Genomic DNA, 23,691 nt, shown 5'->3' with positions numbered 1-23,691 from the left:
TTGGACCTGAAATGGGCCTATATGGCGTGTTTTGGGCCTCAACCATTGCGGAATGGGCCTGTGTTAGGCGTATTTTGAATCACGATTGGGCCTGGAGTGAGACTACAACATTAATTGACCTGGAGCGTATATAGTTTGGGCCTGCAGTTAATCTAAAATGGAACATAAAATTAATGGGGAAGTTGCCGTTATTTGAGCGGGCGTTTATTCTAAAATAGACCCCTAAGTGGAAATTCTGATTTGGTTTGGGCTCAAGTGAAATATTCAAGGGGTCTCATTTGAATGATCTTACCATTTGGGCTAGAGCAGAACTCTTTTTGGGCCAGGGTTAATTACGAAATGGGACAAACTTGGGTAGAGTTAATTCTGCAGCTAGGCAGTAGTGGGCTAAAATATGAGCAAGGAATATGCCCAACTTCATCGACTGCTCTAAATGGCAGTTTTCTACAACGATCCAAAGCATAAATTAACTACCATCAGAAAAATCAAACTGACTTAAAATATCGCATCTCCAACTGCACAAACAGCACAGCACAGCACAGCTTACATAAAACTTTTCAAAGTCGATTTAACGGCTCTGTTAAAATTATGTTCTTTTGTAAGACATCACTTGAATAGCACGCCACAAGGCCTGCCAGACAGATCACACGCAGAAACAGCAATTTACATTTCATCATCACTTTTATGAGCCATACATAAGAAACCTAAAAGTGATTTTCTAAAGATTTCACAGTGTGTGCGAGGGCTTCAGAATGTAGACGAAACAGTTAAATTCAATTCCCGAGCGGGAGTTAGCCTTGAGAGGATTTTCTTAAATCACAAAAACCGGGAAGGAAAAACCTCTTATGTCCAGCGAGATTCATAGCATAATACAGATTTTCTTGTTCTGCAATAATATTCTACATGGGGACACAACTATAAAACTACGTCACCTCTACAGCCTATTCTGTTTAAAGAGTAATTCTAGCTATATTAAAAACCTATCCAGGACCTCCAGATCAAGTGTTAGATGAAATGTGAACGGTAGTTTAAATATGTGGAAAAATACTACCATAAATAGGTTGTCAACAGAACAATATTAAAATCTCATGATTAATGGTGCATTGCCTAGAACCCAATTCTTCTTAAACTAAGATATATCTTCGTAATGGGAAGGGTTTAATTTGAAGGGTAAATTACAATCATCCCCCTGAGGTAAGATCTATTAACACAAAAAACCCTTATTTTCCATAATTACATCCATCCCTTGCAATTTGTAGAGTTCTTAGACTAACACTCTATTGTAGGGGGGAGATGTAAGAAATTTACAAACTGTTAGGGGTTGAATGTAATTTCTAAAAAATAAGGGGGGTTTTCGTAATTACACTTTACCTCATGGAGGTGGTTGTAATTTCCCCGTAAATAAAGTATGTGTGGTAAGACTGCATGTTAAACTATAATAGACAACTACAGAATGCACAAAACTTCTAACTCATTATGCACCTCAGCTTAATTTTCAAAAAGTTATTGTTCAATATTTCATCAAAACACTCTATCGATGTCATGCACATACACAAATCAACCGTTCACGTAAATATAAGAGATTTATAAGCCAACGCATCAACTCATAATTCAAGTCATCCAATTCGGCAACAACTTTACAAGGTTTGTTCAAACATTATTATGATTAATTTTAGTATGGGTTTATTATGAAGTCCTTTGTTGCAGCTTTGGTTGAAGTAACGAAACCATTCACAATTACAAATACGACTAAAATGATGAACTAACAAACAAATGTCCAGCATGTAAGTGTGATTTATTAACTGGGCTACACGCATAGAAAGGAAAAGAGGAGAGAAAACATATAGTATGGATTTGATCACAGCTCACTTGTCTATAGCCTAAATACGGTCATGAACATATGCAAGAGAGATTAAACAAAATGGTCCACAAGCACAATCATCAAGTCTTAGAAGTCATAAATGAAAGAAAAAACCTACCAGGTGTCATAAATGATCTATAACCAAGTCATTTTTTGTATTATGCTGTTTTGTTGAGCTGATCTCATTCTCTGGCCCATTGCGTCAAGTTCCAAATTCGTGTGAAGGCCAACCCTATCAAAGAAAGTAAGAGAAGGCAAATGAAACACTTAAAACAGCAAAATATGGAAGGCCAGTAGACACATTTTTTGCCCTTCCGTGAAATGAATGGAAGTAAAATATATTCATAGGTCCCACCTGCAACCAAGGAATAGCAAGTATTTAAACTTCAGAGTGCATCTTCGACAATACGAGAACCAAAGACCTGGATAAATTAGAAAACTCACAAGCTCGCAGAATTGTTTAAAACTTCAAGCCTCCTTTAACATGTAAGTTGGAAGGACAGCTTTCCACCATCTACCAGCATCTGCAAGTTCAGTTACCAATCTCAATCTATCAAAATTCATGTTCGCTCCACTAGTCAATGCTACTACATTTGCACCCTTGAGCCTATAATACTTACAGTGAGCTTCAGCTGCTGGTTCTAGAATGCTCTTTTTCTCCTCAAACATCTACACCAAGGCAACTTCGTGGTAGCATAAATTTCCAACTTCAATGCCTAAGAAAAGCAACCATATAAAAACAATTTAAGTGGAAGTATAGCAACCATATAAAAACTATTTAAGTGGTTGATTGGTAAAATAAATTTCTGGTGTGAGACTTAAGGACCAGCCAGTAAAATTTGAAGCGTGGATACTAAGAATAGTAATCATGAATATTTTTACATCAAAATGAGGTGGTTTCTCAGTTTTATAAGTGTTGAACGACCCCTTCATCTAAAAGCTTAAGCAATTAGCAGGTGTCTTCCATGATAAGAGGAGAATTAAGCCAGGGCGGTCACAGAGGAGATTGCTCGTCTGATAGCAATTTCAATAACATCAATAGGGAGGTTGATAGGAGCAGAAATGTCATATAAAAATAAGAGAGAAATATGTTTAATAGTCGTAAAAGTGCAAGAATCTTAAACACAAATACAACTATTAACCTTTGTCAAGTTCGAGAAGACAAATCTCCAATAGTACATTCAGATTACAATTTCAATCGATGATCCTAAAATTACAATTCCATAATTATTTATAATACATAGGATAACTGCTAGACATAACTAAGTTCCTAAAAATAGGGGATAAGATTATTTGAGAATATCCAGGATCTTATCTGGATAATTTAAACCCAATAACTGCAATTCAGTTTCTGTCATCTGCTCCTTATCACGTGCTATCGGTTTCTTCCTTGAATATACTTGAAGAGGTGGAATCTTATCAGTACTTTCCCCCTGGAAACTCGACTTGTCCTCAAGGCGAAATGATGGAAACTGTCTGGCAATAAGATCATAGTATTCCCAGCTAGCTTCTTCTATAGGTCGATCTTTCCATTGCACCAACAATTGTGAGATGGAAACACCGCCTTCTTTAATCCAACGGTGAGACAGTATTGCTGCCGGGAATAGAATGAGCTCCCAATTAGTGCTGATGGGAAGAGGGGCTGGTGGACAGGCAGGTGTTTGTGCGAAGGCTGGGCGAAGTAGCGAAACATGGAAGATCGGATGAATCTTGGAAAGAGTAGGAAGTTCCAATTCATATGCTACTGAGCCGACCCGCCGAATAATCTTGTAAGGACCAAAAAATCGAGGAGAAAGTTTTTCATATCGGCGTTTAGCCAGGGAAAGCTGACGATACGGTTGAATGCGCAAAAAGACAGAATCCCCGATATTGAAACTTAACTCTCGTCGCTTGGAATCCGCCTGTGCTTTCATTCGTGACTGAGCCTTCAAGAGATTTGATTTCAGTAATTTGAGCATGTCATCGCGAAGAAGCAGCTGCTCTTCTAACTCAACCAAACTCGTTTCGCCCGGAACAAAGGGATGGAGTGGTGGCGGATCGCGACCATAGATAATGTTAAACGGTGTGGTTCCAGTGGAAGTATGAAACCCGGTATTGTAAGAATATTCTGCCCAGGGAAGAAAAACACTCCATTGAGTAGGTTGTTCATGTGCAAAGCAACGCAAGTATGTTTCGAGACATCGGTTAACCACCCCCGTCTGACCATCGGACTGTGGATGGTATGCTGTCCCCATCCGTAAGCGAGTTTTGCTCAACTTGAACAGTTCTTGCCAGAAATTACTAAGAAATATGACATCTCGGTCCGAAAGGATTGACCTGGGAATGCCATGAAGTCTAATAATCTCCCTGCAAAAATTTTCAGCCACTACTTTCGCCGTAAATGGGTGAGAAAGTGGGATAAAATGAGCATACTTACTAAGCCGATCAACGACCACCAGAACGGTATCAAACTTTTTTGATCTGGGAAGACCAACAATGAAATCTAAAGAGATATCTTCCCAAATTTTATTCGGTACAGGAAGGGGTTGAAGAAGACCGGCTGGAGCCAAAGTCTGATACTTATTTTGCTGACAAGTTAAACAATTTTGAACATAATGCTTAACATCGTGTTTCATACCTGCCCAAAAGAAATTAGAAGAGAGCCGACTGAGAGTTTTTAAGTATCCGCCATGACCAGCAGCTAAAGTGTCATGAGACTCGGACAAAAGTTTTTGCCGCAAATGCACATTATCAGGAATCACCAGGCGGCTTTTGTAATATAATTTCTGATCGACGACCTGGAAATGAGGATGAGAAGTGGAATCCTGAGAAAGTGACTCCATAATCTTACTGGTGAAAGGGTCTATCCGGAGTGCCTGCTGCAAGTCCGCAAAATCGAAGGAAATAGGAATTGCCAAGGTAAGCAACTCTGCATGTTGTGGACGACGAGAAAGTGCATCTGCCCCTTGTTCTCTTTTCCAGCCTTATAAATAATTGAGAAGTTAAACGGTAGCAGCTTCATAAGTAACCGCTGTTGTTCATTTGTTGTAACTCGCTGCTCAAGTAAAAATTTAAGGCTGAAATGATCTGTCTTGACAAAGAAGTGCCGTCCTAAGAGATAATGTTTCCATTTCATCAAAGACAGCACAAGAGCGAGCAATTCCCGGTCATACGTGGATTTCAAACAGTTGGAGAATGAAAATCCCTTACTAAAATAAGCCACGGGATGATCCTCTTGAAGAAGTATGGCTCCAATTCCTTCCGACGAAGCATCACATTCCACTGTAAATGATTGAACAAAATCAGGAAGGCGCAAAATAGGGACTGATGTAAGAGCACCTTTGAGTTGCTGGAAAGCATCATCAGCTGTTGGACACCATCGGAATGCATTTTTCTTTGTAAGATCAGTTAATGGTCTGGCAAGAAGACCATAGTTTTTTACAAATCGACGGTAATATCCTGTTAACCCCAAAAATCCGCGTAACTCCTTTACGTTTGAAGGCACCGGCCATTCCTGGACAGTTTGAATCTTATCTTGATCCACCGCCACACCTTCGGCTGACACCACATGACCCAAGAATGAAATTTGAGTCTGCCGAGTCTGCCCAAAGTACTGATAAGATTCCACCTCTTCAAGTATATTCAAGGAAGAAACCGATAGCACGTGATAAGGAGCAGATGACATAAACTGAATTGCAGTTATTGGGTTTAAATTATCCAGATAAGATCCTGGATATTCTCAAATAATCTTATCCCCTATTTTTAGTAGGAACTTAGTTATGTCTAGCAGTTATCCTATGTATTATAAATAATTAGGGAATTGTAATTTCAGGATCATCATCGATTGAAATTGTAATCTGAATGTACTATTGGAGATTTGTCTTCTCGAACTTGACAAAGGTTAATAGTTGTATTTGTGTTTAAGATTCTTGCACTTTTGAAAATATGGGTATCGGTAAGGTCGGATATTGGGTATTTTCGAATTAGGAGTAAGACATATAGAGTGGTTGTGTGATCGAAAAGGTGGAAGAGTGTTTGGTTCATGAAAAATAGACTCAAATTCATGAAGTAAGGTGTGAATTCCAGGGTTATGTGTGTGTGTAATACTCGTACTAACCTCCTCCTTTGCCATATATTGAAATGTTGCCGCTGATTGTGCTTGTTGAGGTACACCTTGCAACTTGTATTTTCGTCCGTTCAATTCAAAGATGAGAAACATCTCCTGCCTATTAGCTTGTACAGTATTCAATGATGCGAGCCATTGTATTCCCAACACCATGTCAGCTCCTTTAATTGAGAAGGGAAAATAATCTTGTGTTATTTTCAGTCCTGGTAATTGCACCACCACATCTCGGCAAATTCGGTTGCAACGAATCACTTCTCCATTGCCGATTTGTACTCCAAAAGTTTGTACTCCGAAAGATGGAACAAATAAGGTTGGAAGTTTGACGTCGTCGATAATGTTTTCAGCCACAAAATTATGTGTTGAACCACTGTCGATGAGTATAAGGACTTCTTTATTGCCGAGAGTGCCTTGAAGCTTCATTGTCGTCCGATTTGATTTTCCCAGTATTGAGTGAAAGCTAATCTCAGCAAAGTTGGCTTGTGTTGTACCCTCAGGTTCATCTTCCGGTAAGGCATGTTTGTCTCTACCCGCATCTTCTCCCTCGTCTGCAATTTCTAAGAGTGAAAGAGTACCTGTTTTGCATCGATGGCCTGGACCGAATTTCTCATTACAGCGAAAACACAAGCCCTTGGCAATTCGATTCTGCCGCTCGCTCTCCCAAGTACGAGTTGAATTTGGGGTAGGCATTGGCCGTGGATTTCCTTGGAGATTATTCCCTGCGGGTTGGCCGTCGCGTGGGAAAGGAACTCGTGGAGAGAATGGAATGTTATTAGGTCGAGGAGCACTGGAATAGTTAGATACCCTGTTCGTCCTATTTGAACATATTTTAGATTCAAACTCCAAAGCCAAACTCATGACTTTATATACCGTACGAGATTTGTGTATCCGAACGTCAGCTTTAAGATCCTCCCTCAATCCGTTTAGAAAGACACCCAACAGACAATGATCTGGCCAATTTGAAACCCTCGCCGAGCGTTTTGCAAATTCTTGCCGATACTCCTGGATAGTTCCTGTTTGGTGGATGCTACATAAATGTTCATCAGGGTTCTGAAATTCCGCCGGACCATAATTTTCTTGTAAAGCTTTCACCAGTTCTTCCCAATAAACTAATGTTCTTTCATTGTTAAGCCACGAAAACAAATCAAGGGCATCTCCTTCAAGATACATAGCCGCAACATCAACTTTAATTTCTTCAGGAGTTTGGTAGTAGCGAAAATACTTTTCCGCCTTCAGGATCCAACCACGTGGATCACCACCATCAAATCGGGGAAATTCCATTTTCGAGTGTGGACGATGAGTTGGGTTTCGTCGCCACCATGAATTATCAGCATCTTCTTCTTCGGCTTCTGATTGAACAGATCGTCCTTGTTCGCGAGATCTGGAGTGGAACTCCTTTGTTTTGCCTTTGCTGGTTGCTGGTGGGATAAAATCAGGAAGCGTCGCCCCATTGGCAGTAGCTTTAAGTGCTGCAACATCTGCCACAAGTGTGTCCATCATATCAAGACGAGAGGCAATGGAAGCCAGTTGCATTGTTATGGGGTCAACCGTTGATGGGATTTGCGTCGTAGTGTTTGGTATATTTTGAGGAGAATTGGGTTGTGAATTGTGTGTTTCTGGTTGAAGGGCGGAAGACCGTGTAGAAACCATTTTGGATCAACCTGGTTCTGATACCAAAATGATAGGAGCAGAAATGTCATATAAAAATGAGAGAAAGAAATATGTTTAATAGTCGTAAAAGTGCAAGAATCTTAAACACAAATACAACTATTAACCTTTGTCAAGTTCGAGAAGACAAATCTCCAATAGTACATTCAGATTACAATTTCAATCGATGATCCTAAAATTACAATTCCCTAATTATTTATAGTACATAGGATAACTGCTAGACATAACTAAGTTCCTAAAAATAGGGATAAGATTATTTGAGAATATCCAGGATCTTATCTGGATAATTTAAACCCAATAACTGCAATTCAGTTTCTGTCATCTGCTCCTTATCACGTGCTATCGGTTTCTTCCTTGAATATACTTGAAGAGGTGGAATCTTATCTATAAGGGATAGAAAGAAATAATTCATGTCACGATAGCATCAGCAGAATCCTCAATGTACTATGTCACGGTGATGGATTTCCAATACAAACGTACACCCTACACACCTCAAAGAAACAAGGAAAAACAAAACCCTAATTCCGACAAACAATCAAAATGCTTGAATCATAACTAGCATAATCTCATACTTATGAAATAAATCCGACCAGAAAAAAAAATATGTAGGTATCTCAACAATTCACTTCAAGCCAAAATTCATTATCTGAAAGCAACATAGAACATTTTCAACAGACTAACAATAAAACTCATTTATATATAAAAAAAACATCTAAAACAATATATAACAGGAAGAAGAAAAAAATTAACCTCATGCCTCTCCGAATCTCCCGCCCCGCCGCTTCCACGGCTGAAGTTAGGCGGAGCAACACCTATGGGTGCCTGCTCTTCTCTGAGGACGACATCTGGCAGGTCCTTCAAGCCAAGCGATTCCAGAAAATCAACCGTCTCCTGATCAACCTCGATGCGGTCGACTCTAATGGCGGACTCGTCGGGCACGAAATCCATACGCCGCTCGCGCTCCTCCCTCCTGCAGCTTGAGTGAGATTCCATCAAATGTGTGGAGTATCCGGCGATTTTTGTTGCGGTTACGCAGTGGGGAGTAGATGCAAATGGGAAAGGAGTGTGTTGGCTAGGGTTTGTAAATCGAGATGTAAGTTTGGCATTTGGTACCTCTATTGTTTGTTATTATCAAAATGGCCCTATGACTTTTCCACTAATGGTAAAATAGTAATTTTATTGACTTAAAAATCACACACGCAGTTGATTATCAGTGAAACAGTGTGAAAGACAGAGATGGTAATGTGGCCGTACTCACCTACGCCAAAGCAACTAGCCCTCACCGTCTGCGGCTTACTCACCGGAGCTACCTGCATCGCCGTTGGAGCCCATCTCTCCTTCTCCAATATCGCCCCTCAACAGGCCCGAACCCAGGCCCGTAATCAATTCGTCAAATCGCGTCTCAGAAAACTCCTCGAAGATTAATTAATCCTACCCACTTTTTTTTCCGGTAATTTTCCTTGTGATTCATCCTAGTATATATATGTATACAGAACTTATCAACTTTAATTTACAGTCTACGGCCTTAAATCGATCACGAGTCGTGTTAGGGATTCGAATTTTTATTTTTTTTAATAAGATAATTTAGCTGAATTATTTATTTTAACAAGTTCGCGTTTGAGATCCAGATGTACAATTTTCGGTCTTTATTTCCTTTTTTCTGGGGTTTTCGTTATGTAATTCTTCTTCAGGCTGGTGATGCTTTTATTGTGTTGGAATGTTTCAAATTGTTTATCTGAGTGCTATGCTTGATTTAGAGATGAGTGATTATTCAGCCATGCTTCAATTTGCTTTCTTTTGGCTCAGTTTGAAGAGATGAGGCAGAATGATCTTCGTTCTGCTTCACGCCTTATTAGATTGCAATTACCTTAGAAATTGACTGTAGTTTTGTCTTAGCTTCAATTCTTATGTCACTCTAGCTGATTGCATCAGTAGCATTCCTACGTTGAAAGATTAACCCTATCATCGAATCTTCTTAGTGCCAACTAGATTTTGCAAGGTGAATAATTTATTTTCGGGAAATACGTTTATGAAGGTACTTGATTGCGATTAAATCGTTTTTTAATTCTAGTATCTTTTTCGAGGCATGAAAAGGCTTTATTTGGTTGATTAATACGTTTTCTTGTTTGTATCAGCAGCATTTGGCAGAATAAAACGTCCTTATTTGATTCTTGAACGCTATTGTTTTAATAAAGAAATGAGTTTTGGCTGTGCCGGTCAAAGGAAACGACCCAATGCTGTCATGTTTGAAGTCACTGCCACCATCATCTACAAACAATTATCTTTCTTCCCCTGCTTCACAAGGTAAACTTCTAATTTCCAATTTTAAAAAAAAATAATCACTTAAAAGATATAATCATTTGAATAATGTTGTATATCTTATTACAGCTTATTCTGTTGAGGAAACACCAAGGTCAAACGCTCAACCGTCTCCCACTCCCACCATTAACCTCACCGAAGAATACACTCTTGTAGTTCAAACAACTTCTTATGGCGAGATTAGAAGAACCTTTGACCAAGACGGCTCTTATTACGCTGACCAGAATGCAGAAATAGAGCAAGTAGACTCCATTGATGAACCTCAGCTCTTGGACCATGTTCTTCAACCTAGCCGAGAATGTGTCCAAGAGACACTCTCACTTATCAAGCCCAACCCACTAACTCAACTCGTCGCCACCTATTTCGAGCACAGCGAGAACACTTGCCGTTTGTGCTTTCTCCTCTACCAGAGCATCAGACGAGCCCGCCAGCTGTACACCCCAATCCACAACCTTCTAGAAGACCTCCCCCTCGACTTCGACTCAGACTCGTATTCCCTCTCCGATTCCCTATGCAAATTGGCACACAACGCCTTCCTCCAATTCGACTCACTCGAAAACCCCTTTCTCTCTCCCGACACAAAGAACTTCGACGACATGCGTCAACACTTCTCCCACCTCAAACAACAGCTCGACCATCATCTCAAAAAGTCAAAGTCAAAGTCAAAGTCAAGGGTCAGGCTCGGTAAACACTACTTTTCTTCTGGGCCCGCTTTGTGCTTGATTGCAGGAGCTCTTGGTGTGGCGTTATCAGCTGTGGCTATAGCTACTCATTCTGTAGCTGCACTTGTGGGAAGCCCTATAATATGTTTGGCAATTTTTCCCTCCGATATGACAAAAGGTAAAGAAACGGCACATTTAGCGCAACTTGATTCTGCAGCAATGAATGCTTATGTGATTCATAAAGATCTCGATACGGTTGATCGGCTTATAGCCCATTTGTATAGTGACGTTGAAAACGATAAGCTTATTATCCACGTTGGATTGGAGAGGGATATGGATGGGTATCTTATTCAGGAGATTTTGAAGCAGCTTAGGAGAAACCGTACTAATTTTGTGCAACGGCTGTTGAATCTTGAGGAGCATTTGTTCCTCTCTTTCGCTGCGATTAATCGGACTCGATCGAGGCTTCTTCAAGAGATTCATTCGCATCAAAATACAGACTGATTTGATTTTTTTTCTCCACAATAACTAAGTTTACTGTGAAAATTTAAATACTGCTGCTGCTGCTTCTTCTTCAACGAGGTACTAAATCTCTACCGACTTGTCATTGTCGAATTACAACATTATTAGCAAATTTTTAAATTTTTTTTTTTTTTTGAGAGAAAAAATTTGTTACTTTAATTGGTTTCTTGAACTAGTGCAGTTTTACAGTCACAAAATTTATTAGGGCTGCAGCTATTTAAGCTTTGTATTAATTGAAATGTTGACTAGAAAGTGAAGATTTAGATGAAAGTTGGTGATACAATTAGTAAATGCAAAATTACTGGAGATAATTTGCAGGTAAATAAGTTAGACTACAGCAATGAACTGCCAATTAATAAGTGTTGCCCGAATATTAAAAGACACGTCAGCATTCAATTCAATAATCAAGAAATAATAATACGAGCCCAAGCGGAATGACAGTGCGCACTACCATGTTCAAACTTCAAACCCTAATTTAATCTTGATGGATAATAATACATTAAAAAATATCATTTTTTTTTTACAGAAATCGAATCAAATTAATAATATTTTTTAGGCATGTTCGCTCCACTGTTGGAATCTGGGTTGCAAGTTGCTTTCGTCCAGTCAGTGATCATCTGACTAAACATAAACAAACAAACAATACATACAGACATATATAAATATTAATAATTATATATAACAGCTAAAATTAGATGAATGAATTAATAAAAAATTATGAGACAGATGAGATTATAGACAAATAAAACAGAGTAAAATACGTAAAAGACATTCTGGTAGTCGCCACTCATTATCTGCCACGTTTTTTGCTCACATGCTCTCTCTAATGCAGCAGCCAGCCCTTTAACGTTGCTTCTTCGTGCCGCCTCTCTCTCTCTACATTCTCTCTCTCTCTCTCTCTCTCTCTCTCTCTCTCTCTCTCTACATATACACACCTCTGTATCCGTTACAACTTTATAATGCGTACAGAGAGATAAATCAATGGAGCTTTCAATCTAATCACATGCCAAAATTCTCTCTCCTTTCCATTTCTGAAAAGAATCCATTTTTTTAACTTTTTGAAAATTTCCATGGCGATCATCATACTGTACCGATCTGTGTGTGTTCTTCTTTGCACATAATTAAGTAAAGGGGTGATTTTTTTTTCGAAGTTATGTAAGATCTTGAAACCCCACTTCTTGAAATTCACTTTTCCTTGGATTTATTATTAGTTATGCGCATTTCAATGGGTATATATATGTATGTATCTATTTACTCGAAATCTAATCATTTTTAATGCGTACAGATCAGTGGAATCTAGCATATTAACGCGTGGGTATTGTTTGGAGAAGAAGCAGAAATTAAGTTGAAAGAGTTGCAACTTGCAACAATGCCGAGGGAAAGGCGGAAAAGGGGGTGCTCGTCCTCCTCATCAGCAGCATCAGCATCTTCAAGAATCCGCAATTACAGGTTGAATAAGCGGGCCATCCTGGTCGGCAGGACTCGGGCCGGGCTTGGAGGATCCAGATCCAGCAACCCGGTATTGAGAACCGTTGATGCCTCTCCCAAGTGCTCCCAGCCCGTATCGGCCCGTAGGCTGGCGGCCACTCTGTGGGGAATGAACGAGACGATAATGCCTTCGCCGAAAATGAGTGAGCTTAATTTCAAGAATTACTCACAGCAGCAGCAGCAGCAGATAAAGAATAAGAATGGAAGCAAAATGGTTTTTAAGAGTGAGAAAATGCAGTCTTGTAATTGGGGTTTGCACTTGTCCGATCCATTACACAGTCCCGCTTTTTCCGAGGTGAACTAATGTTTTTTTTTCGAGGGTGAACCATTACTTCAATTAGCATTGCATATGTTGAATTATTTGAGCTTTACTTTTTCTATCGATTTTACAGAAGATGGAAAGATTCGGAACAGGTAGTCGCCAGAGGACGCCATCAATTTCGCAGAGGCGTCGATCGACAGAACAAAACGTTGCCGATTTTGATTGTATTAGCAATGCCAGTTTCATGGAGGTAAACAAATAAAAAAAAAATCATACCGATTGCTTGAGTTAGCTTCTTTCAATTATATATACGACATGAGTTTTCACATAAACGATGAATCGCAGATCGAGACACGGTCACGCCCGCAAACTTCGAGTGGATCGGTTAGTGGCAACAGAAACCGTTTGAAAGACGTAAGCAATTCTTTAACAACTTCTAAAGAATTGCTGAAAATAATCAACCGCATGTGCGCCCATGCAGATCAGCCTTCTTCTACTACGTCCGTTATCTCAGCCCTGCACACCGAGCTCGAGCGAGCCCGCTTGCAGGTTAATCATCTTATCCAAGAAAAAAAATCGGACAAAAGCGAGATTTTCCATCTCCTGAGACACTTCGAAGAAGCAAAAAAATCATGGAAAGATAAAGAAAATCGATCCGTCGAGGCAGCGATTGAGTCCGTTGCATGTGAACTGGAGGCTGAGAAAAAATTACGACGTAGGCTCGAGGGTTTGAACAAGAAACTCGGTATAGAAATAGCTGAAATGAAGTTGTCGTTTACAAAGGTAGTTAAAGAATTGGAAAACGAGAAGAGGGCTAGAGCAAAAACAGAGGAGGTGTGCGATGAATTAACGAGTGACTCGAAAGAAGTTCGCGAGGGGGCAGAAAAGGAAAGTGGGGCGGTTGAATTTGGCGACAGGTGGCGCGAGGAGAGAGGCCGGACGAAGATGTCCGAGGAAAAAAATTCTGCCATTAGCAAGATGAGGAGACAGCTGGAAATTTTCCTCGGGTCAAAGAGAGACAGAGACGAAATCAAGGGTAGAAACTCTGTTTCTGGAGATGGTTTAGAGAGAGAGAGATTGTACGAAATCGAGAAGGGAGTTCAAAGGAGGAGTTGTCATGAGGAGAGACAGAGATATAAACCACCCGTGAAGGGTGGTATTGATCACGACCAAGTTTTGTCGAGTACGAGGTTATTAAATTCTCGATTATCGTGGGGTTCGAGAGATGATTGTAATGAAAGAACGTGTGAAGTTGCAGCAGCTAAATCAAGAATGGGAGATGTTAGAGAAGGACAAAGTACAAGGAGATCCAAGTGGTGAGTTTGTTCAGTGTGTCTAATTTATATAACTTTTTTGGAGTATTACATAATTGTGTAACAATGTGAAGTTGTGTAGGTGACTTACATTTGGTTGACAAATATCAAGAATTTTAACATCTTGTTGATCCATGATCATCTCTACTTGTATTGTTTCATTTTCTTCAATTGAGGTGTGGGAAAAAATCCCATGCCTAACTTCTTTTGTTAACTTCCGGTGGTTACCACCTATATAAATGAGAAAATGGCAAATTACGGCCACCCCTAAGGTATGGTCAAATTATGAAAAAACCACTCTTGTTTGGATAATTACAGTCATCCCCTCTTTTTAAATATTTTTACATAAATTTATGTAATTCGGTTATTTACCGAATAAAATCGTATAATAAGTTCGGTAAACAATATGAAATGTTAGCGTACATAAATTTTGGTTTGGTTTTACCGATTTAACATCCCTAAATTTACATCTGGAGGGGTATTTTCTTAAGATAATACATAATTGAGGGGTAGTTGTAATTACCCAAATAGAATAAGGGTTTTCGTAATTTGAGCATAACTCAAAGGGTGGCTGTAATTTGCCCATGAGAAAAACTTCATTCCCATTCGACAACCACATTAATTAACTATTTGTGAATCGTCTCTCTTGGTATTACTTTCTCAGTAATTATATTCTCGTTATTAACATTTCATGCAATACTATTCCTTCCATAATCATCAAACCAAAAGAGCTAGATTAGATAGGCTGTCTTATAACAAAAACGGCATTTTTCATAACTATTAATCGAATAATTTGGTCAGATTTTTTTGCGAGAATGTTTTTGGTACAAAGAAATATAATTTTGAAGTAATTTAATTTGGTTGGAATTTTTTCTTTCTTCTGATCGTATTCTCGAAATTAGTTTGAAACAACAAAAGTATCCTCGTTGACTTTTAAACAAACAAGTCTAAGGTTGAATGTAAATAATTTATTGTTTTTTAAGGGTCTAATATGGGAAAGTATAGTTTTCGTCTATCAAGTTTGCATTGATTTCATATTTGATCTCTCATGTTCACAAAAAATACATTTGATCCCTTATGTTTCAAAATTCAACATTTTTAGTCATTTCCATCAAAACTAATGGAATCAAGCGTGTTCCATGACTGTGTTAACTAATTTTTTTTTTATGGATATGACTGTGTTAACTAACAGACTAATGATATATCCAAAAGTGTTAAATATTGGAACATGAGGGACCGAATGTATTTTTTGTAAATATGTTATACCAAATACGAGAACGATACAAACTTGAGGGATGAAAACTCTAATACTAATAATCTCTTTTGAAATATATTAATGCAAAGTTCTTCAAGGTTTTGGGCTTTGATTAGGTATCCAGTGGCCCATTGATGAGGAGAGTCCGTAACGTTTTGGTTTTCAGCATTCCATATCAATTAGGCCCATTTCTAAGTGGGGCCCAACAACAGAAATTAAATAAAAAAAAAATTATATATAAAATAAAAAATGATATAATTGTGTACGTCATTATTATATAATTATGTTTATTTAGGGAGTTATATAATTGAAGATAGAAAAGATAAAGGAAAGGGGAGATTACAAATTTTCGAATATATGATTGTAAATGTTATATATTTAGTATTTTATAAATATAAAATAGAGGTGTAAAAGAATAAAAAAAAAATGCAGGATTCAATGAACCATGCAACTAACATGTATTTAAGCCACATGAATGTACAGTACGTCGGGAAAGTGATCAACATTGATGTTAGATATCACATGTCTCTCGGCCCTTGTACTTTTTTAATATTATATATTTATTTATGTTTTGGATTAATATTCACGTTCATTTATTTATTTATTTTGTGTAGCAATTAAGTACAATTTTCCATAAGCCTTTTTCCATCACACAAACCTTTGGAATATGAACATTGCATATATAATATATATATCAAAATAATATATAAACAAATTAACAATTTTTTTTTTTTTTTGAAAAATATAAACAAATTAACATTATATAACTATTTATCTTGACAGCAACCAACCGTAACAGATTTTGCTACCAAAATGCTTGGCCCTGCTAGAGTTACGTATCATATATACTATACAATTCTGATATATATACACACGGATAAGATATTTTGAATAGGATCTATTCATGCTAATTATAACTTGGAACTTTAGTTTGTAACTTGGCACATAATTTTTTATTTTTTTTGCTAGCAAAATACTTGTAACTATTTATCTTGAACGATCGTTTTCTAATTTTCTTTCGAAAAAAATCTCAAACCCGTGACCAATTATAAATCATAACGCACGATGTTAATAAACAATTTTATCGCTCGAATTGTTCTTTTAAAAAAAAATTAAATCATGTCTATTTTCAATACCAATTCCAAATTTTATAAACTTTTACAATCGGTGAAACTGAATCTTATCAAATTCAAACACCCTTCCTAAATAATAGTCGTTTTTGCATGCACACAAATCTTAAGAAACTCAATAAATATGTCTTGCTTTTAGGAAAATAGATATTGTTAGACCAAAATACCCTTATTTATTAATTAATGCATATAGGATGCTGAAGAGTTAATAATGACATAATTAAAAAATAAGTAATTAATGTAGTGTTGGAATTCTAAAGTGACAAGAAATATTGAACATTTTTCTTCTCAAGAATGACAGATATTATGGAACGGGTGGAATATATATTTTAGTTTATTTATTATTATTAATTTTTTTTTTTTTGAGGAAAAACAATATTGTCGGAAAACACCAAGTACACAGAAAATGATGAGAGATGAATTAAAGATAGAAAACAGGAAGAGATAGGGGGACGACAGGGTGTGGCGTAATTAATAATTATTATGTGACAGGGGAACACATGAAACTATTAATTAATCCAATTAAATACTCTTGAGTTTGAGGTTCCAATTCAAACACGAAACCTATTCCTAAACGCTCTATCATTTTATTCTCTATTCCTACAAATCTCATCTTATTGCGTAATTCTCGGAAATACATAAATATATGTCACAAATAGAATCTAATAATACAATTAGTTTAGCCATCTTTTTGGTTGGTAGGATTGGTCATAATTAATTAAATAGCTCGACCTTATAAGATATTTGTTCAGTCCAATAATTTTTTGGGCCGACTCGCAACTGTGGAAAAAATAGCTCTACTCTTAGCTAATTGGGAGATTATTAACAATATAACTGAATTTTCATAAGATTGTTTAATCTTATATATTTTGAGTAATATATTGTCTTAGGAACTAAACGAAGCCTTATTATAATGTTTATTGGATCAGATTATTCAACTACCAAAAATGTTAATTATTGATAGTGACAGACTTGAAATAAAAAAAAAAATCAAAAAGAAAAAAAAGAAGATGAAAAGGGCATCCTGACATTATTCTGAGTTTTACGGTAAGTTCAGTTTCAGCAAATCCAGCAACAGCTGACCCTTATTTCGAATCTCATAATTGCAATCCAGTCCTTCTTAAAACCTAGATTTCGTGTTCGTCTTGCCAATATAAAGTTACATTAGTACTCCCTCACTCACAACACCAATATATACTATATATATTGTGTGATTTTTATTTATAATTAATATAAAAAATAAATTAACGAAAAAAAATATATATAAATATTGGGACTGCAAATGTATTATAAAATTTTAACTCCAACTGTTCAATCATCTAATTTTCTTTTTCCATACTTTCAATCATCAATCAGATAGTTCTCACAGTTTTCCACATAAACAACAAAATTACTATTTTAATAATAATAAATAATAATATTATTATTATTTTTCTTCCATATCTTTCCTTAATATATATATATATATATATATATATATATATATATATATATATATATATATATATATATATATATATATATATATCCCACTGTTTCCACTTTCCATATATCGGTTAGTTGCGAAAATGTCAATAAATCAGTACTACCCTTCAGACTGGTGGTCATATCCGATCCCCAATTCCGCCGCCGCCGCCGTCCCTCTTCATCTCAACCACGGCACCTCCGCCGCGGCGTTCTGCAGCCAGAGCGCGGCTTTCTGCTATAGCCACAACAACAATGAAACCGATGAAGAATCACCGGAAGAAACCAACAGCACCGCGTCACGGCCGCCGGAATTGGAACAACATGAAGTAGTGGATGAAATACCGAAAGAGCCCTTGTTCGAGAAATCACTTACCCCCAGCGACGTCGGAAAGCTCAACCGCCTCGTCATACCCAAGCAACACGCCGAGAAGTATCTCCCGTTGAACAACGGCGGCGGAGGCGGAGACACCGGCGAGAAGGGCTTAGTATTGAGCTTCGAGGACGAGGTCGGAAAAACGTGGAGATTCCGGTACTCATACTGGAACAGCAGCCAGAGCTACGTGTTGACGAGAGGGTGGAGCCGCTTCGTCAAGGAGAAAAGGCTCGACGCCGGCGACGCCGTTCTCTTCCTCCGCCACCAAGAGGATGTCGGCCGCCTTTTTATAGGGTGGAGGCGGAGAAATTCTTGCGGCGGCGGAGGACAAGATCAGATCAATAGCGTTGCTAGTGCTAATGCTAATGTTAGGCCACCACCTGGCGGCGGCGGCGGCGGTGGCGGTGGCGGTGGTGGTGGTGGGTGGAGCCGGTTAGTTTATAATAATCCGGCGGGGCATCCTTATCTAATAAGCCAATATTATCAAGACTACTCTTCTTCTCTCTCTTACCATTACCAACCACCAAACGATTGTCCTCATGCAGCAGATGCAGGTATACTATTCATTTTCTCTGCGCTAAATTCCACAAATACCCTTTTTGTTTTCTTCCCTTTTTAATTTACTCTACTGTTCTTGCATTTTCCGAGGAAGATTCTTATTTATATTCTTTTTACACTCTGTGAAAAATTATTACATTATTATAGATCGCATACATGAATAGGGTTATAAGATATAATTAGTGCCTTCTAAGTTCTAAGTACCAGATCAACTTAATTATTCTTATATGCAGTTTATTGAATATAATTAGATTAGGGGTTAAGTAGTTGTTTAATAATGTAGAATATATGTATTAACGATTTAATTATGTTGCAGGATCAGTTAATGTAGATCAGAAGGAAACAACAGCAGCAAGTGGGAATTTAAAGAGGGTGAGATTATTTGGTGTGAACTTAGATCAGTGGGAATCGTCGTCGTCCGAGCCACTATCGAGCCCAGAGGGTTCGAGCCTGGCTCGAACGTCCCATTACCACCCATATCATGACTAGCTATATTTTACATGGTACGTTTTACACCATATATTATTAACATTACTGCATTACACTTAATTTAATTACACCAATTAATTAATTATTAATTAATTTCCTAGCTAGTTTGATTTTGCTGCTTCCCCAAATGAAACAATCACAATTGAGAACTTAAAAATCAGATCAATAATGGAGATGGCCTCAATCAATTCATGGCGACTAGACTTCTGACTATAGTAATCAAAGTTGAACAATAAATTAATTACTTAATATTAAGTGTCACTTTGACCAAATTTCAAAGTAGAACAATTTTGTTTTTTGTCAAATAATAAGAAGTTTTACCCCATAATCAAAAATGTTAATTAACTTTCTTAATTAATATAAAACAACCTTAAGCAACACTTAATATGAAAGAAATTAGGGTGCGCATGATCTATCTCTTTTCTTGTTCAATTTGATCAATGTAGATTATACACATGTGCATCATATTTTATTGGTAGAGTATAAAACTCATGATCGCGACTAATGCAATATTTATAAAATACAAGATATGACATGACATACAATAGAAGAATATATACACGTGTGAAATACATACAAATATAGTGTACGTATGTACTATAATCCAGCTAAATTACTCCTAAGCCCACCTGGCCAGATTAAAACAAAGATCATTAAATGAGAGGAGTCGTGTGAATCGAGCAAACCCCCCATGCATTTATGTGTATAATATAATTACTAGTTGTTGTAGGGCTGTTTTGAGTCATGTGAATTTTATCGTATCAATTCATTACAAAATGTCGTTACTTGTTTGGTCAGTGGTCCAACATCACAAGTGTTGGAATTTTCAGGCATACTTTTAAAACCCATTTTACATATATTTCAGGCTTTTTATTAAATTTACGCTTTTGCAGGATGCATTATTTTGACCAGAAATTTAGTCAGGAGGGCTTAGAACAGTGATTTCTAACATAAGTTTGACAAATGCGGCACATTTTTTCAATTAAATTGACCACACTTGTCCTTGATAATACCAGCCCCCCACACAACATATAGCAACACGTGGCAATACCGCCCCTAAATATTTTTCTACCAATTTTTTTTAAAATCATGGTCCAATATTAATTAATGGCTTTTATATGTGGAGTATATACACTGCAGCTAATATACGATTAAAATTGTATACGTGTATGGTTGCAACAGGAGGAACTACGAGATCGATTTTCACCGGCAACGATAAGATGATCTAGAAGACAAGGACGTGGCATTTTCTCAATTTATATATAAAGAAAAATACAATGTATTCTCTTTTTGTTTTCCTTTTTTTTTTTTAATTTATATTTTTTTGTTCTTCTTCTAAATATCACGTTTAATTTATTTTAATTATTTATTGAGGAAATACCCTATTTCTTAGGAAATGTGAAAATTGTAGAATATTCGGTATAAAAATCTATGTGAAAAATTACAAACATACCCTTTGAAAAGGTCAGGATGCAATCCAACTGCTTCCAGGTTGTTTCACCACACCACATTTCTTCATCAACTCCCTCAATTTAGCAGACTCCTCCCATTTCCCTGCATTCGCATAAAGATTCGACAGAACAACGTAAAACGCGGGATCATCTTTTCCCGTTTCAATAAGAAACTCCGCAGCTATACAACCCAACTGCAAATGCCCGTGAGCAGCGCACGAACTCAACAAACTCCACCACACACTCGGTTCAATACCAACCCCCCTATCTTTCATCAAGCCCGCCGCTATATCGAGAAGCCCGGCCCGGCCCAAAAGGTCAACTATGCAAGAAAAATGGTCTACTTCAGGGTCAATACCATACCCCTTGACCATTAAATCGAAGAAGCAAATACCCTCGGAAACTAAACCCGACCGGCTGCAAGCCGAGAGGATTGCTGTAAAAGTGGCCTTATCGGGTGTCACTTCACTCGAGTATCGCATAGCCTCAAACCATCGGATAGCTTCTTTGCCTTCTCCATGCTGTGCATAGGCGGAGATAATCGAGTTCCATGAGATAGAATCCTTTTCTGACATATTTTCGAAAACCCGCAACGACAAAGTTAGATCCCCACATTTAGAGTACAGTGCAATGAGAGCATTGCCTAGCAAAGTACGAAAGAAATACCCAAATCTCAGTATGTACGAGTGGACCTGTTTTCCATACCGTAAATCCGAAATGCTAGCACAAACGCTCAAAACAAGACTGAGTGTGTAGTGATTTGGCCTCCATCCTTGTACTAATAATGTCGAAAATTGGCGCAGAGCACAAAAAGGGGACCCGTTTAGTAAAAATCCAGAAATCATAGAATTCCACGATATCAAGTTCCTTGACTCCATACCGTTGAATACCTTGCTTGCCTGTTCGGTTTCACCGTTCTTGCAGAAAGCAGAGAGCAATGCATTTGAAACTTCGACTTTCGAGACGAGGGCCTTTTTTATGACAACTGCTTGAATCATCTCAACTGCCTCGACCATGTCCGAGCTTGCTAGTAAGCTACCGATTGTGAATTCATCGGGCTCAATTTCGTTACTTTGCATCTGAAGATATGCCAGCATGGCGTCGTGGCTCGAATTCTCTTGCGCGTAGCTTGCTATTATTGCATTCCATGACACGATATCCTTTTCTTGTAACCTATTAAAAACCAAACAAGCTGAATCTATGTCCCCGCAGTTCGAGTACATGCTAATTGCTGCATTGTTCACTGAAGTACAGTCCTCAAAACACATCTTTATGGCTTGGCCGTGTACTTGACGGGCAAATTTAGAGAAGAGACATGCTCCCATAATACTCACGAATGTCAGTTCGGTCGGTTTTAGACCGGCAGTTAGCATATCTTTGAACACGAACAGAGCTTCTTCGTCTCTGTCGATGCTTACTAAGCCTGCTATAATTGCATTATAAGTTATGCTGTCTCCGACTTCAAATCCCACTTCCTCAAACACACAATAAGCATCTGCAACACTTTTACAATTAAAATACATGGTGAGCAAAGAATTAATAACCGACACCCTCCTCGTAAATCCAGTCTTTACAACTAAAGAATGCACTTGCCTTCCGAAATCAAAGTGCTCTAAAGAACATAAACTTAAAACGCTAGCGAAAGTGTACTTATCAGCTTTTACACCCAAGGCATGCATACTGGGGAAAAGGTCAAAAGCAACCTCATCATGCCCGTTTCCAGTGCACCCTGTGATCATCGCATTCCAAACCGCCACATTTCGTTGAGGCATTTGATCGAACATGCGGCGGGCATAGTCGACTTCGCCCAGCTTCATACAAGCCGACAACAAGGTAGTATGTGAATAAACATCGGGTTCCTTTATTTCATCGAAGACCCTCTTAACCGAATCCAAGCGGCAAGATTTTGCATAAAGTGAGAGGAGAGTGTTGGTAACATGAGGAAATATTTTGAGCCCAGATTGAATTGAGTGGGCATGGAGTTGGTCGCCCACTCGGGTCTCGTGGGAGTTGGCACACGCGGTGAGGGCAGTTGATACAGTGTAGTGGTCAGGTCTCAAGTGGAGCGATGAGTGACTTCGTCGGTAGAGATGGAGGGCTTCTGTGAATTGACCGGAATGAACGAGGTTTTTCAAGAGGCAGTTGACCTTAATCAATTCTTGAATAGGATTTTCTGGTACAGCAATTTTGGTTTGTTTGTAATATTTGGACATGCTTAACGGAATTCACGAAGATATATACTGCAGAACGAGAGCTGAATCATCACTGAAATTAACCTGGTTTGCTCGCTTCAACAAGAATTGATGTCCTTCTTCCATATTTTAAGCAATATCATGAACTCTTACTTAGGCATTTCATCAAGCATCTGGGGGGCCATGGAATGTTCGGCATAAAAATTTAAAAGCCATATCAAGTAGAAAAATGGTGGCTGCAAGAAAACTCGTTTCTCTTGAGAGGTCACAACTTTGGCACTGCCTTTAACTGTTTTTAAATTCTAATTTATCATTCAATCGCCAAATGAACTCGACAAATTAGGTGTGAATGTTGGAACAAAATTGAAAATTTCCGTGTCAGTTAAATCCGAAAAGTTACGATTTTGGAATAATGTTTTTTATTCCAATTTCTAAGAGCAACTCCAATGGAGAGACATCAAAATTGAGCATTAAACATTCATTTGATACTTGATATACTACTTTGATACTTCTAGAAAAAAAATTCACTCCAACCACAAGTATCAAATAGATTATCAAATTTTAAATATATGAATAATT

At 37.9% G+C, this 23,691-nt stretch overlaps 6 protein-coding genes across 9 annotated transcripts; 3 read left to right on the top strand and 3 right to left on the bottom strand.

Moving 5' to 3' along the window:
• Positions 1–1,719: 1,719 nt before the first annotated feature.
• LOC148766694 (small ribosomal subunit protein eS17-like) lies at positions 1,720–8,692 on the bottom strand. The gene is made up of 2 exons (XM_088826685.1): positions 8,382–8,692; positions 1,720–2,577 (listed from the first exon to the last, which is right to left on the bottom strand). The coding sequence occupies exons 1-2, from the start codon at positions 8,622–8,624 to the stop codon at positions 2,503–2,505; spliced, it is 318 nt and encodes a 105-aa protein (XP_088682811.1). The 5' UTR covers positions 8,625–8,692; the 3' UTR covers positions 1,720–2,502.
• Positions 2,940–7,630, bottom strand: LOC105956795 (uncharacterized). Its single transcript, XM_012980696.2, has 2 exons — positions 5,958–7,630; positions 2,940–5,441 (listed from the first exon to the last, which is right to left on the bottom strand). The coding sequence occupies exons 1-2, from the start codon at positions 7,611–7,613 to the stop codon at positions 4,704–4,706; spliced, it is 2,394 nt and encodes a 797-aa protein (XP_012836150.2). The 5' UTR covers positions 7,614–7,630; the 3' UTR covers positions 2,940–4,703.
• Positions 8,693–8,715: 23 nt separating the features above from the next.
• On the top strand, positions 8,716–11,404 carry LOC105956797 (UPF0496 protein At3g19330). 2 transcript variants are annotated; one of them, XM_012980699.2, is made up of 3 exons: positions 8,716–9,081; positions 9,770–9,935; positions 10,020–11,404. In XM_012980699.2, the coding sequence occupies exons 2-3, from the start codon at positions 9,866–9,868 to the stop codon at positions 11,114–11,116; spliced, it is 1,167 nt and encodes a 388-aa protein (XP_012836153.2). In that variant the 5' UTR covers positions 8,716–9,081; positions 9,770–9,865; the 3' UTR covers positions 11,117–11,404. The 2 variants fall into 2 exon arrangements, with proteins under 2 accessions (XP_012836153.2, XP_012836152.2); XM_012980698.2 differs by having other exon boundaries at positions 8,825–9,081; positions 9,767–9,935.
• A 555-nt stretch (positions 11,405–11,959) lies between these two features.
• LOC105956794 (uncharacterized protein At5g41620) lies at positions 11,960–14,338 on the top strand. 2 transcript variants are annotated; one of them, XM_012980694.2, is made up of 4 exons: positions 11,960–12,289; positions 12,420–12,917; positions 13,015–13,134; positions 13,230–14,338. In XM_012980694.2, exons 2-4 carry the CDS (start codon positions 12,504–12,506, stop codon positions 14,202–14,204), a joined length of 1,509 nt encoding a protein of 502 aa, XP_012836148.2. In that variant the 5' UTR covers positions 11,960–12,289; positions 12,420–12,503; the 3' UTR covers positions 14,205–14,338. The 2 variants fall into 2 exon arrangements, with proteins under 2 accessions (XP_012836148.2, XP_088682809.1); XM_088826683.1 differs by lacking the exon at positions 11,960–12,289 and having other exon boundaries at positions 12,380–12,917.
• Positions 14,339–18,100: 3,762 nt separating this feature from the next.
• On the top strand, positions 18,101–20,823 carry LOC105956793 (B3 domain-containing protein At2g36080). 2 transcript variants are annotated; one of them, XM_088826075.1, is made up of 3 exons: positions 18,101–18,976; positions 19,297–19,483; positions 20,652–20,823. In XM_088826075.1, the coding sequence occupies exons 1-2, from the start codon at positions 18,151–18,153 to the stop codon at positions 19,467–19,469; spliced, it is 999 nt and encodes a 332-aa protein (XP_088682201.1). In that variant the 5' UTR covers positions 18,101–18,150; the 3' UTR covers positions 19,470–19,483; positions 20,652–20,823. The 2 variants fall into 2 exon arrangements, with proteins under 2 accessions (XP_088682201.1, XP_088682202.1); XM_088826076.1 differs by lacking the exon at positions 20,652–20,823 and adding an exon at positions 20,363–20,626.
• Positions 20,824–20,843: 20 nt separating this feature from the next.
• LOC105956792 (Tetratricopeptide repeat (TPR)-like superfamily protein) lies at positions 20,844–23,483 on the bottom strand. The gene has a single exon (XM_012980691.2). The coding sequence runs from the start codon at positions 23,131–23,133 to the stop codon at positions 20,935–20,937; it is 2,199 nt and encodes a 732-aa protein (XP_012836145.2). The 5' UTR covers positions 23,134–23,483; the 3' UTR covers positions 20,844–20,934.
• Between the last annotated feature and the right edge of the window lie 208 nt (positions 23,484–23,691).

Source organism: Erythranthe guttata, chromosome 12 (genome assembly GCF_056151865.1).
Source record: "Erythranthe guttata isolate IM_541 chromosome 12, IM_541, whole genome shotgun sequence".
Classification (NCBI taxonomy): Eukaryota; Viridiplantae; Streptophyta; class Magnoliopsida; order Lamiales; family Phrymaceae; genus Erythranthe; species Erythranthe guttata.
The sequence above is the reverse complement of the archived record's forward strand: the minus strand, read 5'-3'. Positions and strand labels throughout refer to the sequence as shown.

What these genes read in the sequence shown, in the direction of transcription:
- LOC105956795 (XM_012980696.2), bottom strand. Translation starts at nt 7,613, where the DNA reads ATGGTTTCTACACGGTCTTCCGCCCTTCAACCAGAAACACACAATTCA. An exon ending in AATATATGGCAAAGGAGGAG is followed by an intron (nt 5,442 to 5,957) that starts GTTAGTACGAGT and finishes TACTTTGGGCAG; the next exon opens with ACTCGGCAGACTCAAATTTC.
- LOC148766694 (XM_088826685.1), bottom strand. Translation starts at nt 8,624, where the DNA reads ATGGAATCTCACTCAAGCTGCAGGAGGGAGGAGCGCGAGCGGCGTATG. An exon ending in GAGATTCGGAGAGGCATGAG is followed by an intron (nt 2,578 to 8,381) that starts GTTAATTTTTTT and finishes TGCTTTTCTTAG; the next exon opens with GCATTGAAGTTGGAAATTTA.
- LOC105956797 (XM_012980699.2), top strand. Translation starts at nt 9,866, where the DNA reads ATGCTGTCATGTTTGAAGTCACTGCCACCATCATCTACAAACAATTAT. An exon ending in TTCTTCCCCTGCTTCACAAG is followed by an intron (nt 9,936 to 10,019) that starts GTAAACTTCTAA and finishes ATCTTATTACAG; the next exon opens with CTTATTCTGTTGAGGAAACA.
- LOC105956794 (XM_012980694.2), top strand. Translation starts at nt 12,504, where the DNA reads ATGCCGAGGGAAAGGCGGAAAAGGGGGTGCTCGTCCTCCTCATCAGCA. An exon ending in ACAGTCCCGCTTTTTCCGAG is followed by an intron (nt 12,918 to 13,014) that starts GTGAACTAATGT and finishes TCGATTTTACAG; the next exon opens with AAGATGGAAAGATTCGGAAC. An exon ending in GCAATGCCAGTTTCATGGAG is followed by an intron (nt 13,135 to 13,229) that starts GTAAACAAATAA and finishes GATGAATCGCAG; the next exon opens with ATCGAGACACGGTCACGCCC.
- LOC105956793 (XM_088826075.1), top strand. Translation starts at nt 18,151, where the DNA reads ATGTCAATAAATCAGTACTACCCTTCAGACTGGTGGTCATATCCGATC. An exon ending in TCCTCATGCAGCAGATGCAG is followed by an intron (nt 18,977 to 19,296) that starts GTATACTATTCA and finishes ATTATGTTGCAG; the next exon opens with GATCAGTTAATGTAGATCAG.
- LOC105956792 (XM_012980691.2), bottom strand. Translation starts at nt 23,133, where the DNA reads ATGTCCAAATATTACAAACAAACCAAAATTGCTGTACCAGAAAATCCT.